The following is a 21647-nucleotide window of genomic DNA, read 5'->3' on the forward strand; positions in this document are numbered from 1 at the left end:
ATTCTAATTCTTTTATAGATTAAAGTCTCACTAACAAATTCTATAGGTGCTCGTAGGCTAGCTACTCTAGCTAAACCAATCATCGTATCGATTCCTAGGCCCCTTAACTAGAAAAGCTTGACTTCAAAATTATACCAAAAAAAAAAAAAAGACTTAGTTAAAATAAATATTATTATTTTATTTCCAATAGAATTTTTGATAAAATTTATGAGGTAATATTTTGTGGGATATTCTTATATTAATTTATTGTATATTTATATTAATTAGACACGTAATATAATATATTAATGTAAAAATATTATTTTTTAATTGTTTAACTCGTTCTCTCTTATTATCCTGCAAATAATGCCACGTGGCAGATTGGAGGAGCTATTGGCGGGAAGTAACTGCAAGTGATGACGAAGTAAAGGCTATCCACGTTCTTGATTTGAAACAGAACTCGGAAAAGCCTACTTTTGTAATCAAGCTGAATTCACAATCCAACAATGGCGATCTTGTCCTCTTCTTCTCGTTCATCTGCTATTCTGCTCTTCAGTATATCTAACACTTCTTCATCATCTCCAGCAAGCAGCATCGCACCGTCGCCGAATCCAATAGCCTTGTCGCCCAAAAGACCTAACACCAGCTTGATTCGCGTCCAGTCCATACCCAGGATCAACCTCGAACCCTTGGAGTCTTCAGGTCGTGAGAAGAGGAGAACTAGGGTTTCATTCCTTTCTTCCTTTTTGACCAAAGAAAGAGACGGTGAGAGCCTCAAGGAGGAGCTTCTGGACGCCATAGCTCCTCTGGATCGCGGCGCGGATGCAACTCCCCAAGACCAAGAGCGTATCGATCGGGTGAGTTGATCTTGTTTTGGTGGCTATTTACTTTGCCTTGATGTTCAACTGGGGTTTTTTGATGGTCTTCTGAATTATTGACTTGACGGAAGATTTGGAATGATTCGTGTTCGGGATTGCTGCAGGGATGATTAAATTACAGGATTTGGGAATTTTGTTAAGCTAATGAGTCATTGGAAGTTGTGAATTTTCTTTTCTAGTTCTTTTTTCTTCTTTGTGCTGAGATAATGTTCATACAGAAAATGATTCTCAATTGCACTGGAAGGATGGATGAAGAGCTTTAGGGTTATGCACTATAGCATCACCGCTTAGGTATATATTAGCTTACCTGAATGAGCCAAGTGAAAAGGACCATTTTTCATCTGTTTTGGCAGCTATTATTGATGCCAATGCAGTTCCTCTCATATTTGAGATCCAATCTTATTAACACCGAGACTCTGCCTTTATTTGAATTTTGAATCAAACCAACTCAACATGGGAATTGCCTGGGTGATATTGAATCAGAGATTCTCTTTCAAGGAAACTAAAACAATTTTTGAGAAGCATCTTTGTTTATGCAGTAGTAACAAAAGTTTTCTAGTGCAACCTAGCAAAAAGAAAGAAAGATTTCTAGTATGGTTGCCAAATGTTGGAAACAAGTTCATATTCTGGAGAATGACTTGTATTATCAAGAGTTCTATAATACGCTTGCTTGTCCCAGTTTTTTTGTGAACTGGTTTCTTTCACGGTTCTTCCTGCCATGTTTCTTTCATATTCCTAAAATATCCTATCCTTCTAAATCCCTGGCACCAATTTCACTTCTAGGTTTTTGGTAGATGTGTACACCATAAGAACCAAATGCCTTCTAGGATGTGATGTATCACATTGGATGGCAACACTTGTCTGAAAGTGTCAAATACTTTTACTTTCAGAACTGGACATGTTCATAACAAGGACATGCATTTTATAACCAAAACAATTTAGACCCACATTTCAAGTCTGAAAGAATGTCTTGGAATCCATTATAAAATAATAAAGAATGCGCATTTGTATCTAGTAGGCTTTCTCCTCTAATTTTTCATGAACTGTGTAAGTTTTAGCTTATCTACTGGTTGAACTTTCTGAAGGTATTTATAATGTCAAAATGAAGAAATAGTAATTATTTACATACATACATTTAAAATATATTTGTTGACGTGTTCTTTGTTATGTCATTACTTTTTGAAAATTGCTGTTTTGATACACTTACAAGCGGAAGAACCTTAACTCAAGTTAGTAGGTTAATAGAGTATCTGGTGCTTGTGATTGATTGGTTACACTGCATATGTGCCCTCTGGGTTAATGGGCTAATTAGTCTCATATTACTAGTATTCTATTAATTCCCAAGTCTTTTGCATTTCTTTTCTTGTTCAGATTGCACAAAACCTTGAAGCAATTAACAAAGTGAAGGAGCCCCTCAAGTCTTCCTTGCTGAATGGAAAATGGGAGCTCTTATATACAACATCTAACTCAATTTTGGGAACTCAGGTCTGGAAAAATGTTACTTTAATTGATGCAAAATTTTCAATTTTTTGAATCGCCTGTCCTGTAATGTGAAGCAAAAAACTCTTGGCATTGCATTTTCTATGGATCAATGCATCGTTTCAGTTTCTTTTTCTAAGTGAACAAATAATTCTGAGCATAGACTGCCCTAACTGGATGCTAAAAATCGTCTACTGATACTGACACAAAAGCCTAACACCATCACCCAACTTATTCTATTAGTCGCACCTGTATGTGCCCTACTGGCATGTAGAATTCCAAAATGAGTTAACTTTTGATGCTATATGAATGGTTACTCTTACTCCTATCACTGCTCACAACTCAATTTAAAAAATGTATATGTTTTTCTTTCAAAAAGTTGAAAAATCAGAGATGGAAGAGAAGTAGAATTGTTTAAAAAGGGTTGGTGGTTGAGCATTCTTCACCACCACCACCAACAACAATTATAAGCCTTAATCCCACAAGGTAGGATCAGCCGGAGTAATCTGCTGAGAGATTCAGCCCATTTCTCAGGGTTTCTATTTGTTAGTTGATTTTATGGCCTGACACCATAGTTCATAGACGCTGATTGGGCTGGTGCTTCAGATGATAGAAGGCTTCTGCAATAGCTATTTTCTGGCACCGGAAACTAATATGTCTTTATTAACAGAGTTTGTGGGAGAGGGGGATGCAAAGGAAATGGAAGAGGATTCTCCTCATCTGGGAGAGACAATAGTAATGGAATGAAATGAAAATGGTTGAAACACTTTCATTCATTCTCCTACAAGGACCTATTTGTTCTCCCCTGAATTGGGTAGGGGAGATTGGATGGAATGGAAATTGCGTCTTGACAAGATTAACCTTAATAATTTTTTAAAAGTCTAAATTTGCCCTTAACTTAATCACACTTTATCTTTCGATTAAAAGGGTGTTAATGGTGATTTGTTGTTTAATATCCTTCCATTCTATCCATTTCCATACATTTAACATTACTTTCCATCCCCTACACTGCCAAACAAGGAGAAAAGTTTTTCATTTCATTCCTCATTTTCATTTGCTCCATTTCTAGATCTGTCCCAAACAAAATCCAAGGGACATGGCCCTTTGCTGCATTTAAAAACTCTATCTAGAGGCTAGCCTTGTGGTAAATGCTAATAGCCCTAGTAATTTGGGACCTAGTAAGGAGGATGAACCAACTCCACATCCCATCAGAACAACAACAAACAATAATCTACATGGAACTCGTCTTATGATATTTTGTTTATTCTAGTTCCTTTTTCTTTTCTTTCATGTTTGGAATGTGAATCACACAAATGGCTATATCTGTATTCTTTCCTGATGTTGTCTTTATGTGTTTATTCAATCTTAATGACAGAGTCTGAAAGAGTCTTTTTTGTGACAGAGACCAAAACTGTTTAGACCAAATGGAAAAATCTACCAAGCAATTAACGTGGATACATTGAGGGCTCAAAATATGGAAACTTGGCCATTCTTCAATCAGGTGCTTCTTCTAGTTCAATATGTGTGTGTAGCTGCTTGGATAAACTCCTGATTAATAATACTGATTCCATAGTGGATATTGAGATAGTAAGTTCCGCATTCCAGCATGGTCAAAGGTGTTATTATGCTGTTCTTTTTTTGATTAAATGATAACTTTTCTCACTTGGAATTGCCTTGCACATAAAACACCTGGCTGTCTTAATACATCTCCTGTGGAAGGCATATCTTTTTTATCATTGATAAATAATCTTTGCTGTGCTGTCTGAAAAACCATGACTCTTAAATATTCCCCTCAACTAAAAGCACGCCTCCGGTGCACGAGGTTCCTTGCTTTGTGAGAATTGGGAGATTTTAATACACAATTTTATCCTTTGCAAGGGGGTTATTTTCACAACTTTAACCCATGACCTTCCAATTACAAAGAATCAACTTTACTATTGGTCCATTGCTACCAAGGTTTGCCCTCAAGAATTCCCTTGAACTAAGATAATAAACTACTTCAGTTGTTGGTTGTGATATATGGTCATGGGACCGTGACAACCCATGAGATTGATTCCCCTTTCCTGCCCTTGCACTGAGGAACAAATGTTGCATCTTGGGGTTGATCTTATCGTCCAGGGCCTAAGCAGAAAAGGTTACCATGCATCTTTTTAAAAAATTAATTTATACATATTTCTGCTGTCCAGTTAGAAATTTCTGATGTTCTTAGGCTTACTATGGTTTACAGTTGATCTATCATTATTTTGCAGGCCACAGCAAATTTAGTGCCCCTAAGTGCAAGTAGGGTAGCTGTCAAGTTTGACAATTTCAAAATTGCTGGCGTGGTGAGTGAACTGTTTCTATCAAGACCCCATATTTGATCAATCATGATCATATCCATACTGAATAATGTAAGCTTGAATTTAGAAGGCCTTTTGTTACTACCAGATTTCCAACCTGATTTTCAATGCACAGATACCCATAAAGTCACGTGGAAGCGGGCGTGGTCAGCTGGAAATCACATACTTGGATGAGGAGTTGCGGTGAGCCCTCAACTGCATTTTCTAACTCATCATGATTAGTTTTATAATTATTAGCTCATGGTTACTGCTTCAAAACTTGCCACTAGAAAGCTTGTAAATGTGAATGTGCTGCAATTTGGAGTGTCATTGTTAACTAGCCAGGCAATCCTAGAGAAATTCTCTCTCTTTTCCCTAGTGGCACCAAGTGCTTCCAATAATATCATTCATGATCATGTCCCTTCTTTGAACTTGCAGAATATCACGGGGCAATCAAGGAAACTTGTTCGTACTGAAAATGGTGGATCCATCCTACAGGGTTCCTCTGTAATGATGGGCGGCACTGGTCACCGATGACCTAAGGTTGAATTGCAATTTGAGGAACTTGGCCATGGAATCGAAGCTAAGGCTCGTTTCTTGAAGATAAGGCACCCATCATCCTATGCTCAAATGCTTAGTGTACTAGTTTCAATATATAATGGTGATCAACTCAACCTGCCTTGTTTGGCAACTGTATGTATGTATACTTGCATCCAACCTTTCTTTAGCAGATTGTAAGCTATACACAAAATATTGGTCTTGCATGTTGAATTCAAATCATTGTGCACTGAGTACAAAGAGCTATTTAAGCACCATATTGGTTGAAATCCTATGTTCTGATGCCTTCTACTTTTGTATTCCCTCCCAACATCTTTCTTTCCTTTCATAGCTTACAAAAGATGGAAAATCTAACTGTATAGAAAAAGAAGAGAGCCACTAATCTGCAAACTGCAAGTTAACAGCATTCAAGTGGACCAACTACCATTCACCCATCCAAAGTCGCAGCACACAAGATGGCCAGAGTGCACTTGTGCTGCCTTCCCATCCATCTTCATCCCCAAATAGATTGATGACTTATTTGTGTTATACAATTGCACCATTCTCAACTTGTGGGTGATCATCTCTAACAATTTCCTCAACTGGATTACCTTTACCCCACACAGCCGCATCTAGATATCCAAGCTCAAAGAGCTTGTCAAGGATGTCATCATCTGCTGGCTCAAGAGCCCAATTAAAAAGCTGAAATAGAAGCAAGCAGAATAACATTCAGGTGTTTTATCTCTAAGAAAGGAGATGGACCATCGATAGTTCCAGTTCTCAGATTACCTCTCTTGGAGTAGCCCTATTTTCAGGGTTGCAGTCAGGACTAATTCCTATCCCTTGCAGTCCCAAGCGACTGACTGGAAAAGCACAAACCCGAATCTGCAAAACAGTAATATCTTTGACAATCATATACTGCCCTGAAAAGTAAATTCCACTTTCATGCTTTCATGAAGAATGTACTCTTTTTTTTTTTCCTTCTACAGAAATAAGGAACCAGAAACCACCCTAAAGAAAAACTCACCAACCAACAAAACAAGATTATCAAGAGTAATAAATATCAATTTTAGATTCAATCATAGACTAACAAAGGATGATACTGCGTGGATTATTTGCCAGTACCATGTTCCATGGGAAGAAAGCAAATCCACTTGAGATGCCTCTCAACAAGTAGCTAAATCTTCAATTTGACAATAACTAAGAAGCTAAAAGATTGTAAATTCAAAGATGAAATACCTAAAAAAACAAAACCAAAAAAAAAAAAAACCTATGAAACAAAAATGTGAAAAGAAACTAGGTTGAGAACCTTTTTTTAAAATGCAGTATAGAACAACAGGCATTACAAACAAGATATTTCAAAGGCCTAAAGATAAAGCATATCCCAAAATTAAGCTTAGATTTCTGTCTTTATATCAGGAAACATCAGGGAATTCCGATTCTGTGAACATAAAAAGCTCTCCAATGGATCCCAACTATGTTGGAAGTGGGAAGCAGACAGTCAGCTTTACAGAAAAAGTATGAATGTTTATGAGATAAGCTAAATGTGCTTCTGTTGAGTGACTTGAGTCTATTCCATACCCATGGACTCCTAATATTTGACATAATCAAAGGGGCAATTTCACCCATGATAGTTATAAACTTACAATAATTCTTAATAAAAACAGGACAGCTGCTGAAAACTAAACAATGCCTGGTATATCTTCAACAAAATTATTTACAAACACCTAGAAACTCATATACAAGATAGATACCGTCTGAGCAGCAGATGTGGGTGGCATAAACAATGTCAAACCCCCATCAATGCAAAGTCGATTCCGGAACATTGTTGCTGGTCTTGGTGCAAGATATCTGCACTGATTTACATTTTAGTTCAACTTTCATTGAATACAACTAATATATTAATATGAAAAGACAAAAGTTATATAGAGAAACTTACCCTGGGATGAAGGACGAAGTAAAGACTGCATTTATGAGATCTTGTTTGGAGTCAAACTGATCGACCAACAAACCTCTAGGCCTCCAAAGGATCTGTGTCACAGCAACTGTGAGGGAAACAAATACTCAACCATCAAGGAGTTGCATACAGAAGCCAATTGAAATTAATATTTCAACATCAAAAGGTGCATCTTTATGTTCCACATTTTATACCATTCCTAGGCTAGTTTAAGTGGTTAAATTCCAGACAACATTTAAAAGAATTATGGGAAAACATGGTAAAAACTATATTCTAGCTAGGAGCCATCATAGCTGCAAGCAGAGAAGGAACTCTCAATAGAATGATGATCAGAGATAACCTAGTTCTATTTATTTATTTATTTATTTTTGGTTTGGTAGAGGTAACCTAGTTTTTAATTGATACAATGTCTGACCATAGATGCCCTGGAGCAAGATCTTAATGCCAAGGACGATGAGTACTTGCTTGACAAACAACAGCTAAAGAAAACATCTGTGTCTATGCTCTGTGTTAAAGTCCTGTCCAAAGCCCAAAGTGAAGTAGTTCAATTCTCTTTCTCGAAAAATATAGGAGGGAGTGTTAGCACCAATATCTGCCATAAATGGGCAAACATAGGTCCAACTCGAAGTAGATTTCTCATATTCAGAAAATGGGAATTTGTTTTCTATGTCATGCATACCCAACTCTTAACATATTCTCAATTTCACTGGGTTGGGCCTCTCTGATCTAGGCTACTAAGCATATCAGAACTACTCAACCTGCATACATCAAAGAGAGGAAGAATTATTCTCACCACGAACTCTCCCATTAGAACGAGTATGTACATCATCAGGCAGAAACTTGTCAAGAACATCCCTCAGAACAGCCTGGACACAAAAATATTGAACATATGAAATAATTACAACTCTATTCATAAACAAGAATATGCAGTTTGCTGTTGTATGTCTAAAGGTCAGATTCATAATGTCTCATCAAGAAATGCCAAAAAGCTTGCATTCAGGAATATCTTTTGCAACTTTATGCACCTAATTTGCTCTTTTAGAATTAGAAAATGCAGAATAGCATATTTGAAATGGGGAAAATGTGGACAAGCTTAATGGTTTAATGGATAATCACTATGAATTCATACCTTGCCTAAATAATAAACAGTCAATAACAAAACAAATCCAGGTGCCCAAAATAATGTTGCATACAGAAAAATGAAGATTTTGGTTGCACAACATGCATTTCCTGCTGTACATTTTGAATTATTCAGAAGATGGGAATTTATCCTGCAAGCACACTTAAACTACCAATAAATTCAATAATCTAACGTGGTGATTTTTACATTTTTCTTGGCCTTAATAGCACAACTGGATAGTCTATCATGGCCTTGAAATTTTTAAAATTTGTAAATCAGACATTCCATTTTCTTATCCAAAACAGTGGTAGGCCGGCCAATCTCAATATACAACATTATGACAAAAACAAATTTTCTGCACGAGAAAAACTGTCTCAGTTACGGGACCAGCTTCATGAGTGGAACCTCACCCAAACACCCAGAAATTGACCTAATGTCAATGAGGTCATAACCTGCTTAGAGGACAGAAGCAAAACAGAGCATACACATACCCCTAGACGAAACGCAGTCCCTCTCAGCCTGCAATCTTCAGCCAATATTTTGGTAGCTCTTAAGGCTTCCTGCATACTGGCTCCTGAGGCAATCACTGCACAAACAATAGCACCAGCCGAAGAACCAGCTAAAGGTGTGGTGTCCTGTGCCATAATAATAATAACAATTAACAAAATAGTTCCTTTAGCAAAGGATGTGTTCTAACCCTTCTGGATTAAAGATCTGCATAAATGGCACATATGAAAAACCATGAATTGCATATGCATACACCATGAGAAAGAGGCTACAAAAGCAGTAGAAAAACAGAAACAAAAAGTTTATAAGTCATCGGAACAGAAGGAAGTGTCAACTGAAAGAAACTTCATCCCTGCTTAATTTTGGCTACAACTTTCTACTTAAAATTGATAGCTTCTAATTAGAGAATGTAGACATCATTCAAAAAAAAAAAAAATGCAGGGATAAAATTCTCCACCATCCAATTCGGAGATGGAACCGTGTTTTTCTCCTCACAGGAAGAATGTAAATTCTTAATCTTAACTTCATTCTTACATTGGTCGAGATTGTGTCCAAACATAAGAATAATGTTGCTAAGAGCTCCATCATAAGGGTCAGTGACAAACTCTCCAAGCAACTAGTGGTGAGGAAGATTATTCTGATTTTTATTTATTATTATTATTATTATTATTTTGATTGAATCAGCTGCACAAGTAGAAGCAAGCATCACCAAGAAAACAAGAGCAATGAGTAGAGCGAATTGTAACCTTGATGTAACCCTTCTCAATAAGAAACTGAGCAACCCCAAGATGGTAAGGGAAGAGAAGGCCGGCAGCAGAGAAGCTGAAGCCCGGGCTGGTGACGGCCCGGCGGCCCCTCTCGGCCTCCACGTCCTTCAGCCTCTGCTCCCAGACCACCTCCGGCTCCACCGGGTCCTCCACCACCGACGCAATCCCCCCCTCCCAATACGACTTCGAAAAGCCCCTCTCCGCCTCAGCCGCCGCCGCCGCCGCCGAATTCGCGTCCTCGCTTCGCCTCCTTATAATCCGCGAGGCGAGGCCTAGAAAAATCTCGCCGGTGGCCACCGCCAAGGACTTCTTCCCGGGCGGTGGGTCGGTGGTGAGGCGCTTGGGGTCCTGGGAGCAGAAATTGAGGAATCGAGTTCTGGGAGGAAGAGGAAGACGAAATCTACCAGGGTTAGGGTTAGAGGGGCGGAGGGACAGAGGGTTGAGGAGGAAGAGGGAGGCCATGGAAGGAAGATGAAGAAACTGGTCCCCGGGGGCTGCTCTCTTATTCTTTCAAATCAAAAGGAAAGGAAAAAACAGATTCTAACGGTTCATTTGTATCTGCTCTCTCTCTCTGTCTATTGTTGTATTAGTCACTCACTCACACGTAATTTGCATGTTAATTTGTTGAGAGAGAGAGAGAGGGGGGGGGGGACAGATTGTGGTTCGTTGGATTTTTATTTGAACCAGACGGACAGTTTACAGCCAGCCCCTCCCCCTCCTCGAGTTGCTTTCCTTGGAATGGCTTCTGATGGGAACAGAATCCGCTACGCTGGTCGCATGCTACGGTTACCAACCACCTGTCAATAATATTTGTTTATTATTATTATTGTTGTTCTTGTCATTGTTACGTAACTCCCTCTGCTCTTTCTCACTCTTTAAAACAGCGGTGCCGTGCCGACTTCCCAACGTCACATTTTTTATTTTTTTTTTTTAAAAAGGGGTAAAAATTACATTTACAGCAGCAGCAGCAGCAGCAGCAGCCGCCTTGAGCCTTGAGGTTGGAGGTAGGCAGTTGAAATGTAAGATTATGATTAGAAATTAGAAATGGAATCGCAAGCACAAACACGAGCAATTGTGAGTATTAAGCGGCGGCGGCAGAAGGAAGCAAAATGGAAGCGAAAAATGACGAAAATAGTTCATTGGTTTGAGCGCATTGGCTGGCTGGCTGGCGTCCGTCCTTGGGGGCATGCATCGAATACAAACAAAGACAAACACAACAACCTGAGGCTGAGTGTGCCCACCTCCTCCTTGTTTCTTTCAACTTTAACAAAACCCAGAACCACCCAACTATAATAATTATTAACCAAAAAAATTAACTTCTGACTCATTCCGTTACCGGGAATCGAACCCGGGTCTCCTGGGTGAAAGCCAGATATCCTAACCGCTGGACGATAACGGATTTGTTGTCTCGTGTTTGGGCTATTATTATTAATATCCTGAATTCGAAACTACAATTCCCTTCGCTATTTTTTCTTATTGTCGGTAAAATTTATATATGAAGGAATTCTTTTATCAGTACAAGTATGTTCTCTTTTTAAGTCTTATTATGTGAAACTCCTATTAAAGTTGGTCCCCACAGCCACAAACATTACACACACACCCCAGGGCACAAGAGAGGAGCCAGAAATATCATCAAAGTTCAAATCAAATTAAAATAAAACATTTTTCCCATCCCATGATTAGTAGATAGTATTTCGTCCATGTGCCGGAGCCTAAATTGGATTTCAATATCACAGAACCATGGGGAGAGGGACTCCTGGCTCTGGGTAAGAAGCAGCCCTAGTGAATATTAATAATGTGTCTTCTTCTGCAGCTCAGCTCCCCGCTGAATTCAAGGTTCCCAATGATGATTCTCATTCATTCATAGTGGCGTGGCGTGGCGTGGCTGCAGGCTGCAGTCTGCAGTCTTAAGAGCATGAAAGAAACAATAACATAAAATATGCAGAATTACAATTAATGTTTACAGTACTAACAGTTAAAAGATTCAAGGCAGGGCAGGACAGGGCACGGCAGGGAACAACAGGTGGGAAACAAGCTTCTTCCACCTTTCATTTTCACATCCCATTTAAAAACACAATCCAAAGCAAATATGTTGCCTCCCAATTCTCAAGGCAAAGGGAGGTCCAATAATCTTATGCTTTTCCTACCAAAAGGACTTCTTTTTTTTTTTTTTTTCTTTTTTCTTTTCATCACAGTTTCTGTAATCATCATCTCTGGCCTCCTCCAGCTTCTCTACGCCTTCGTCTTCTTCCAGACCGACCCAACAGAACTCTGCCCTGCCGCCGAAGACGATGAACAAGTGACATGCCAACATGATTATTATCACCACCAACATCGTCATCGCCGTCGTCATTGCTGTCACTGTCTCGGCCAGAGGAATCAAAACCACGAACAGGTGAGGTATGTCGGAGTCCAACGCCGTCTCCTTCTAACCCACGGTCCAAATCCCTTTCACGTCGTCTTGCCACCCTCTCTTGGCCAGGGTTCCCACCTGGCCCAAACGCATGCAACAGCAGAAACACATTCACCAAATTGCTATCAATTCCCAGTTGAAAGCCCGCGTTCCTCTCCCCAAAATCCGTATTGAAAACTTCGTCATCTTCTTCATCTGTATCAAAACCATAATGACTTCCTTCTATCACGTAATCCCCAAAAACCATAGCCCCGGGCATTGATGACCTTATCGTGCTGATCACGTCTTCCCGTTCTCGCTCCCGCTCAAGCCGCCTCCATTTTTGCTCTAGAGCAGGATCCACTTCCCGAGGTCGGGCAGAAGGGTGCTCTGACCTCACATGTTTTCGTAACTCTTTGTAGGTTCCAACGAATGAGCAATCATTCTGCATGCAGCTTCTCTTCTTAGCATTTAGATACTCCCTTGCAGGTTCAACGACAGTCCATCCCTTCACCTGTCCTCGGCAAAGAGGGCATGCAAGCTCTGTTGCTTCACAATTCTCAACAGGCCAACTGGAAACTGAACCGCCAAAAGAATTATCAACCGAGGCATGGGAGGGTTGATCGTGGTGGGCGGCTGACATCACTTTAGTGTAGGCTTTCCTGTACTGATCTAGGCAGTTAGAATATCGGGAGCTAGTGCCACACATGTAGGGGCAACAACCCTTGTCATGAGAGGAACATAGGAGAAGAACAGCATTATGAGGATGCTCCATGCATACGGAACAGGTCGCATTTTCCCAGTCTTTCTTCTCCAAGATTTTTGAGCATTTCTTCAGGTTCAAGTCCTCTGATACCTCCAGATTGCACGATGGCAATGGATATGGAGTTGACCTACACTGTCGTGAGGCAACACGGCGTCTTCCCCTGGTACCCTTTGCCATTTCCAAAATAAACCTGAAGACCTTTGGTAATTCAGAAATCAAAATCAAACAGCTACTATAATGAATAGACCTTACACAGTAAAGCAGCAACCCCCGCAATTAATTTTATAAAAAATTGGACAAATTCAGAGTCATAGAGTGCACCCACAATTGAAGGGAACAGGAAACCCAGTAAACCAAAATATATACACATCTTTTTTCAACAGCCATCAGCTAATTCAAATGAATATATAGTACGATTGAAGGGAACAGGAAACCCAGTAAACCAAAATATATACACATCTTTTTTCAACAGCCATCAGCTTAATTCAAATGAATACATAGTACGATTGGAAGTGCTTCCTATGAGAAGCCATTTCTTATACTGCAAAACGAGCTTTAACAACCAGAAAAAAGTTATGCCAGCTATGAAGCCATGTAAAAGCTCATAAAAACCCTTTGTTTTCGACAAATGTAAGAAAAAATAACTGGAGAACATTTACATATAATTATATATATTGGTGAGAGACTAAGGTACAATATAAGGTATGCCAACTATGAAGCCAGGTAAAAGCTCAGTAAACCCTTTGTTTTTGACAAATGTAAGAAAAATAACTGGAGAACATTTATATATATATATAGATGAGAGACTCTAAGGTGCAATATAAGTGCCTTAAAATATACAAGGCATAGAAATGGTTGACAACTGATAATACATGTAGCCAAACCTCACAACGGGATTAAGGCTTGATATATTGTTTGTGTTAATGTAGTTGTAAGAAAAATAATTAGAAACTATAGTTTTAAATTTCAAATAATTGCTTTTCATTTTATTCCTGGTATGTGCCAACTGCTGTAAGTTTTTTACAGATATATCACAGTAGATAAGAAAGTCAAGCATCCAAATAGTCATATCCACAAACAATACAGAAGCGGCAGTCAAATAATGAACAGTGAAAACCACATACGAGAGCTCAAAAAAAAAAAAAAAAGTGAAGTAGTAAAAGTACAATTACAAACAAAAAGGGCGACAGGGAAATTGAAAATCAGAGACTTCTTGGTAAACAGTCCTCCAACATAAAAACTGAACAAATGAGGAAAATAGCATGTATTTGAGTCATACCCAAAGAATTTTCTTATTGAGTAAAACAATTTATAGAACGTCCAGGTAAGGGCATTTCGTTTATACAAAGGTAACATAAATGAGTTAACAAAACACCAACTTGACCTTTCCTACGAAATCTACAAGAGCAAAAGAGGATCGATAAAACTTTTCTTCAGGTTAAATATAAAATTATGCTGTAAAGAAATCTTTAGCCAGTGCACCCCTGTCCCTATCTCCCAAACAAGATGGTGTACATTTCCTCCCCAAAAATCACACAAATCAATTCAAGAAAAGGCACCACCACACTTGCTTTCTACTCCTCTTTGATAGGCACCTCTCACAAAAACAATGTAACATGATGAAAAACTGAAACACACTGAACTCTAAAGATGGTCAAAGCAACAACAAATGGCTCCTTGTCTCCACACCTGAATCAATATTATAACCTGTTATTAGCATATTCCAATAGAAAGAATAATTCTTTTTGCTTCTCTTTAATAGGTATCCACACTCACAACAACAGTGTAACATAAAAAAAAATTAAAAAAAAAAATGGTTCAGAGTCAAATACCATTAACTCACCAGCAAACTCTCAAACCAATGATAAATGGTTCAGTGTCTCATCTATCACTTGACGTGTAAATGAAAATTAATCAAACAATAACCTGTTATTACTATATTGCAAATGGAAAAGAATAAATTCACTGTCATCCAAATAAAAAAGAAAATAGAGGAAGGCTAAAGAAAACATGGTGGAAAACCTTTAAACATCACATAATATATAATAGCCTTAGAAAGGATATGATCATTGATAGAGATAACAGGAGTCTAAAATTTATTTAGCCAACACCTTAAGGCTTGTCATTGTTTTTGTATCCAAATAAAAAAATGGCAGCTTGGTAGGCACTCCGGCTTTCTACACAAACTTCCCCCCTTCATAAAAAAATTAAGGGAGCATTTTATCAACTGCAACACGTATAAACCTAAGAATGCCAACAAAAGAAGATCATTCATGCAAAACTTTGAAACTGAAAAGTTGCTCAAACAAAACTAAACTCAGCCAACTGCCCAACTGCTCACTGAGAAAACTACTCCTCCAAAACAGAATAATCAAGATGAAAGGAGACAACATGTGAGGATAGTGTGATGTAAATAAGGTACCCCAATCTCTATAGACTGCAATTGATCCTTTCCCAGAGAGAGAAGATCATTTCTCCCCCTTAAACAGAGAAACCATTATGTTGATCAAGTAACCTCTGCACAAATATATGAGCTTAGGGCAATGCCTGTCCCAAGCTTCCCAGTCACATCCAAAGGCCTGTTTAGTTGTGGAAAATATTTTTTGTTTTCCATTTTCATTTCTGTTTCACCATTTCCATTTCGATAGAAAATCAAAGAAGAATGGAAAACGCGTTCATTTTTATTAAATATGAAACCAATTTTAGACTTCAGAAAACAAAAGAATGTGTTCCAAATCATGTAATAGAAGAGATGTAGAGATCGATGGAAAGGGGAAAGGTGAACGATCAGGCCAGCCTGATCAAAAGAGGAGTTGTCGTTGTCGTAGTGGCAGAGGGAGGCACGATGGTGCTGGTCGAGGGATGAGAACAGCAACAGGAGAGGAAGAGGGCGATGGGGGAAGAGGACGCTGGTGGTGCTCACTATCGCAGTGGCAGGGATGAGGATGGCAAGAGAATAGGCTGGCTGCACTCGCCTTCACAGTGGCAGAGGGTGACGAGGAAGAGGAGAGGGAGGTGTGGTGAGTGAGAGCAAATGGAACACTAGGAAAAAGAGAAGCAAAAGGGAAAAATTATTGTTGACAAGATTCGAAGAGGGGCTCAAATTAAAAAAGCATGTTTTCCCTAGAGAACATCTTTAAGATGTTTTCTAAAATCTAGTATAATTTTAGAAAACATAAAATTTGTTTTCTACTCTCCAATTTAGGGAAAAAAATTTGTTTTGAACACAATTTCCAATTTTCTATCTCTATAGAGATATTTTCTGGAAAACTATTCTAGTTTTCCGCAAGTAAACAGGCCCCAAAGTTCCCCAAATATGTAGAACCACACACTCAATGTTTAACCTTTGATTGAGAAGAGGCACACACACCATGAACCATTTGATCAAATTCTAATTCTTCTCGAGTCTCAATCCTCGAGAACTTTTGATTATGGTGCTACTAAATACACTCCATATCCAAAAAGATTCAATGCTTAGCATCATCATCACTAGGCACTTCCAAGACATTTTCCCACATTTTCAAATTGTTCCATATCTAAATTGGAAAGCCATAACTCTAAGAAGTGCATAAACAAAAATGAAGCATTTGTGCTTTCTATAAAACTATCACAACGCAATTACTTTCAGCTACTAAGTTGAGAGCACCAGAATGCCCTTCAAAACACTTTGGTCCAAAAAGCTCGAATGAATTTAAAATTTGAAAAACATCTGTACTCTTCTATTTTATTCTCCCTTCTCCGATATTCTATGCCGTTACTTCCCATAAATGCTACAATAGTTATTGGGCAGTCATCTGACTAACTTAAAACTAACCATGAGAAGTGGATGTCTTTTCCTTCATCTAGTGCTTATTGGTGGCTTGCCATTATCTGGAGGATACAAATTAAACTATATATACTAAAGTCAACTCAAAATGATTCTCTAAATCTTCAAGAGATATCAATTCATTTCGCAACAGATACACCACATGATGCCAAAAGATATCAGCCTCCCAAGTGTAATGCAACCTCCTATTAGGGAAAAGCAACCAAAAGAGCTAACATAGAAGCATCACAACCCCAAAAAGAGAGAGAAGACCATGTTTCAGAGAAACTGGCTACAGGACAATGTAAAAGCAAATGATCAACTAACTCCATATCCCTCTTAGGCATATAGCATCAACTGATCCCTAATTGACCATTTTCCTCAGATTTCCAGAAGTGAGAATGGAACCTGCAGAAACTACTCAGACAAAGAAAACCACTATGAAGAAGCTTTGAACTTCCACAATCAAGGAAACACACTCAATTTTTATTGCTCATAGTCCCCCTCCCATCTATCCTCCCCCTAACCTATGTAGGAATAAGAATGTAGATACATAAAAAATAAAAATAAAAGCTGTCCGGGATCCACTTACAAAAATTATGTCTTTAATTATGGGGACCAGACCAAAGAACTAAAAAGACCCTGAAAACACTCACTAACTACTAATCAAGTTAAGAGCAATTGGGAACATATTACTCAAATGCTATGCTCTATCTCCCAGTATGAGATCAACATATACAAGGTACAAACAAGAGGTGACATAACACTGTAATTAAAAAATAAAATAAAATCACCCACTAACTCTAAGCTCCAGGGGAAAAAACCTGCTCTCCTATAGCACAGAACCATTGTGTTCCCATTGCCCATACAAACTACTAGCACTCTTCCTCCATATCTACCAAGGAACACCAAATATCCCATCCTCAAGACAAACTACAAGCATTCTTCCTCCATGAATACCAAGGAATGTTGTCATAATTCTTGCCAACACACACACTCGATTTCCTCTCAAGACAAACACAATCTCTCAATCACGATTTAGAACAGAAATAGGAATACAAGAATTAACACAAAATCAAAGCACTCACACACACAAGATAAAGAATTTATCCTGGTTCGAAACTCCTTGAAAGAGAACCTACATCCAAACTGATAGGACTTTGCTCTTCACTATCTTGAAACCGGAAACAAAAGATTACATGCATTGTTGACTCACTCTCAGCCCTATTACCAAACTAAGCACTACTCGAAGATTACAAAGCAACCCTTTACTCTCGCGTATATACACAGCACATTCTCTTCCCACAAGATAGATCGCAAAAACAGAATGAAAGATGAGACCCCCGAGCCCTTCTATTTATAGACTACAGAGGGCAGGATTTACAAGACTTATTTTAACCGCCTGCAATTACAATACTACCCCTAAATACCAGGTTTCTATGACTTAATCTACTGCCTTCTAACCGACCTTTCTCTACCATATCTAATCCTTAGGCAAACATTTCAACAAGGAATACCACAAATGTGTACAATGAAGCAATATAAAGAAGGGGCTATTTGCCTGGCTGCAAAATCTGAATACAGAATTCTGCAATCAAGCAAGAAATATAGTCTAACAAACAACATTACAGGAAATAATCTCCAAAGACAGCTCTACTGGTAATTGCTAGATTATACTGAGAAAAAAATTAAAAAAGAAGAAAAAGACCTAGTAGGTGCTTGATGTTGTTCTAGGAGACTTGAGCTGAGAAACTTCAACAATTGCAACAAAATCCTCCAAAATGTAAACCATTTCCCAATCACAGATGCCTGTGAACAAATACTTAAAAAGTAACTTTAGGGAAATGAGATTTATGTGGTATGTAACAGAGCTCTAAGAATAAAAAATAATTAGCTATAGGTGCTGAATTAACACAATCCTATAGATGCCTCAATTGTTTTCTCTACCTTCAAAGGCAACCCTCAGAATACCTACAGCTTTAAATGCTTAAGAAGGGGAAAAAGGAACACGGAGATGTTGTAGATGACCGAACCACATACAAAGAGATGCTTTTTAGACATAATGGCCCCAAAGTCAAAAATAAGAATGCTAAACGCAGATGAACTTTGATCTTAAGCACAACTAAGAATAAGCTCTCGAAATCTACAAGTTCAATCTAGAGGACCAGCATAATGTTTCATAATGGCTACCTAGAGAACAGTTATGCAAACAGCCACTTGAGAGATCTTCTAAGCAGATCATGTAGAATTCATATGCAGAAGGAGAAAAGAAAGTCAAAATCTTTAGATAAATTCCATAAATATGCTCTGATGTTGCCATCATATTATTCAGAAAACTCAAATTAATAGCCTGAATTTCATCCATACATCACGGTTAGTTAGAACGTTGAGAATTAGGATTCCATCCAGGCATCACAACTCCGAAGCATGCATATGCTATAATTTGTTGGTATGTCCAGATCAAAGTAGAGCAGGAACAAGACAAGTTCGTTTGGCCACCACCCATTGAACGGTGAATGTTAAACATACCCACCAAATTCAAACAGAACCACCAAAAATTCCCAAATTAACATGCCAATACACACGGAACAAATATATGAAATGGCAGCGGAGTATACAAGCAAATGCCCAATTGCTGTGTCGACCAAAGCATAATTTAGCAAGAAAGATCAAAAAGGAGCACCAACCTTACCTTCCGAGAAAATCTAGATCCAAGAGAAAATGTTAGTTCAAGAGACTATAATGCACTGACAAATACGTATACCTCCAGGCCAAATATTATGGCATATATATATACGGATACAGGAGAAGTCAGAGAAGTAGAGTTAACTCATCCGCAAACGCAAGGAACCAACGTGCTCAATCAAACAATCACGCGAGCTGACAGTCGGGAAACGAATAAAGTAATCGGAATCTTACAAAGTTAAGTTTATCTCCGAGCTTTATTTATCTACCTATTCATTATTATAATCATCAGTAAATTTAAAATCAAGAGCACATGACTGTGACGTTCCCCAACCCCACGAGATCCAAAACTAAATTATTCAGCACAACAAAAACCACAATTTCGTTTCAATCTGAAAAACCGCAAGATTGAAGGAGACGATAATGAAACAGTAGACACAAATGCTCCCTACCAGAGGTTATCGGCGAGCTCGGGGATTGCGTCAGGGCGAGGAAGCTAGGGTTTCGATTGAGCACCGCAACAGAGATTATCGGCGAGAAGATCGAGGGGGAGAGGTGAATTTCAAGAGCGGGTGGCGACTATTTTCTCTCCTTCTCGCTCCACTTTCCATTCGCGGAGGCTTTTATCGGATTGGCGATCGAGTCGTTTCCACGCAACTCTAATTACTGGGTAGCGATGGCGGTTTCACGGGCCTGAGATGGCGGTGCAATCGACGCCCCAGCGATGAAAGGATTCTCACGCACTCTAAAGGGAAGTGCATACAACGCGCGCTTGTTGGTGGACCACGTCATAGAGGTATGTTGCCGTCTACTTGAGGGTTCAGCACGCGCTATGGGGAGAGGTGTGGCTTGTGGTGGAAATGTTTGAGAGTGGTGACGTGCGTCGAAACGAAGTGGCTCGTGGATTGGTTGATCATGGAAAGGCCTTGAAAGGGAAATCTAGGGTGCGGGACACACCCACGTTCCTACCCTGAGTACCCAGGTCCGATGTTGCCAACTGCCGGTCGTGCCGTGAGTGAAACAAATTGTGTTATATAGTGAACAAATAAAAAATACGTAAATTACATTTATCAGTTTGTATTTTATAATAAATTAATTATTATATTTAAATTTTTATTATCACAATCATTCAATTTTAATTTTTGGCTTTTAATTCTCATAAAATTTGTTAACAAAAAACTAATAAATATATATTAATTAATTTAAAATTTTAATATAATATTAGAAACATATTTAAGAGACAAACACAGACCGTAGCTTGTGTCAGTCTTAGCCCTCCTCCAAATCTACGCTATAAAATTGGCCCATTTGAGGGAAAGTTGAAACAATCTATAAATTTGAGGGTCAACCCTTCTTTATATCTGCAATGCGATTGTATAAAATTTATAATCAAGTGATATTAAAATTTGTATTAATATATGAAATTTGTCAATATGATTTTATTATTAGATTCCAAAAAACGATGATTTTGTAGGTTATGATTCAATGGTAACACCATTTCCCATTGTCCATTGCAACGCCATTTCTCATTATCACTCTTGAATAAATAGATCATAAGTCGTCGTCATTGTTATTGTTAGGAGGTTAAAATTTCTGCATATATTATTATTGATTGAAATAAATACAAATACCCTTATCGGTTGAAAGTAATAATCATTTTTTTCTCTCACATGCCCAAACACATTTTAATCCTTTTAACCATTGTCAATAGCATCGCTTATTCATTGTTAATTTGTATTTTCTTATTTAGATTTATATTTAAATATATTTTCTTAGTATATTCAATTTAAGTTTATATTTATACTACAAAATTCAAAAATAAAGAAGTATTGGAAAGCTTTCCTTTCATGATTGTTAAACTCTCAATTTTACGAATATGATTTTATGATTTTTTGCATTGAAAATCCTTACGATTTTACGATTTTGAAGTTGAATTGCACTCGATTTTACATGTCAAAAATATTTTTACGATTTTACGATTTTAACAATCTTGTTCCCATATATGGTGTCATTGAATCCATATATGGGAAGAGATTTATTTATCAGATAATACTTATTATTATCAAATGTTTTGTGTTACGATCATGTATTAACTTGATAAAGTTGTAAGAGAAAAAAATAAACAACTGATTAAGAAAGAGAAATAAAACAAAAAAAACTGTAAAGAGAGAGAGAGAGTCTCAAGTAAAAAACAAAAGAAAAAATCTCGATGAGTGCTAAGTTTTAAAAAGTTAAGTAGTGATATTGGTTAACTAGTTGAAAATCAAATTATTCAATTAGTTATGCGAATAAAATTCAAATTTATGACTTATAGTATCAAATATATAATTAAGTTACAAATTATTTTTATCATTACATTTAAACTCGTCTTAAATATGGCTTAAGTAATGAACAAAAAACTCAACTTTAATCTCCAACTAAATTTTGGGGTTTTCACAATAATTATTTATCTAAAAC

General features: G+C 37.9%; 3 protein-coding genes and 1 non-coding gene across 7 annotated transcripts; 1 reads left to right on the top strand and 3 right to left on the bottom strand.

Annotated features, from left to right (window-relative positions):
* Nucleotides 1–407: 407 nt before the first annotated feature.
* Nucleotides 408–5486, top strand: LOC127810562 (probable plastid-lipid-associated protein 4, chloroplastic). The gene is made up of 6 exons (XM_052350101.1): nucleotides 408–836; nucleotides 2229–2342; nucleotides 3739–3837; nucleotides 4586–4660; nucleotides 4791–4858; nucleotides 5093–5486. Exons 1-6 carry the CDS (start codon nucleotides 486–488, stop codon nucleotides 5163–5165), a joined length of 780 nt encoding a protein of 259 aa, XP_052206061.1. The 5' UTR covers nucleotides 408–485; the 3' UTR covers nucleotides 5166–5486.
* Nucleotides 5397–10222, bottom strand: LOC127810561 (uncharacterized). The gene is made up of 7 exons (XM_052350100.1): nucleotides 9522–10222; nucleotides 8760–8903; nucleotides 7942–8014; nucleotides 7131–7236; nucleotides 6946–7042; nucleotides 5981–6076; nucleotides 5397–5893 (listed from the first exon to the last, which is right to left on the bottom strand). Exons 1-7 carry the CDS (start codon nucleotides 10002–10004, stop codon nucleotides 5738–5740), a joined length of 1155 nt encoding a protein of 384 aa, XP_052206060.1. The 5' UTR covers nucleotides 10005–10222; the 3' UTR covers nucleotides 5397–5737.
* A 647-nt stretch (nucleotides 10223–10869) lies between these two features.
* On the bottom strand, nucleotides 10870–10941 carry TRNAE-UUC (transfer RNA glutamic acid (anticodon UUC)). Its single transcript has one exon. It is a non-coding gene; the product is annotated as a tRNA-Glu (tRNA).
* Nucleotides 10942–11449: 508 nt separating this feature from the next.
* LOC127810325 (uncharacterized) lies at nucleotides 11450–19832 on the bottom strand. Of its 4 annotated transcripts, none has more exons than XM_052349741.1 (2): nucleotides 19643–19832; nucleotides 11450–12890 (listed from the first exon to the last, which is right to left on the bottom strand). In XM_052349741.1, the coding sequence occupies exon 2, from the start codon at nucleotides 12875–12877 to the stop codon at nucleotides 11750–11752; it is 1128 nt and encodes a 375-aa protein (XP_052205701.1). In that variant the 5' UTR covers nucleotides 12878–12890; nucleotides 19643–19832; the 3' UTR covers nucleotides 11450–11749. The 4 variants fall into 4 exon arrangements, with proteins under 4 accessions (XP_052205701.1, XP_052205702.1, XP_052205704.1 ...); XM_052349742.1 differs by having other exon boundaries at nucleotides 11450–12898; XM_052349744.1 differs by lacking the exon at nucleotides 19643–19832 and adding an exon at nucleotides 19198–19354.
* Between the last annotated feature and the right edge of the window lie 1815 nt (nucleotides 19833–21647).

Source organism: Diospyros lotus, chromosome 9 (genome assembly GCF_014633365.1).
Source record: "Diospyros lotus cultivar Yz01 chromosome 9, ASM1463336v1, whole genome shotgun sequence".
Taxonomy (NCBI): domain Eukaryota; kingdom Viridiplantae; phylum Streptophyta; class Magnoliopsida; order Ericales; family Ebenaceae; genus Diospyros; species Diospyros lotus.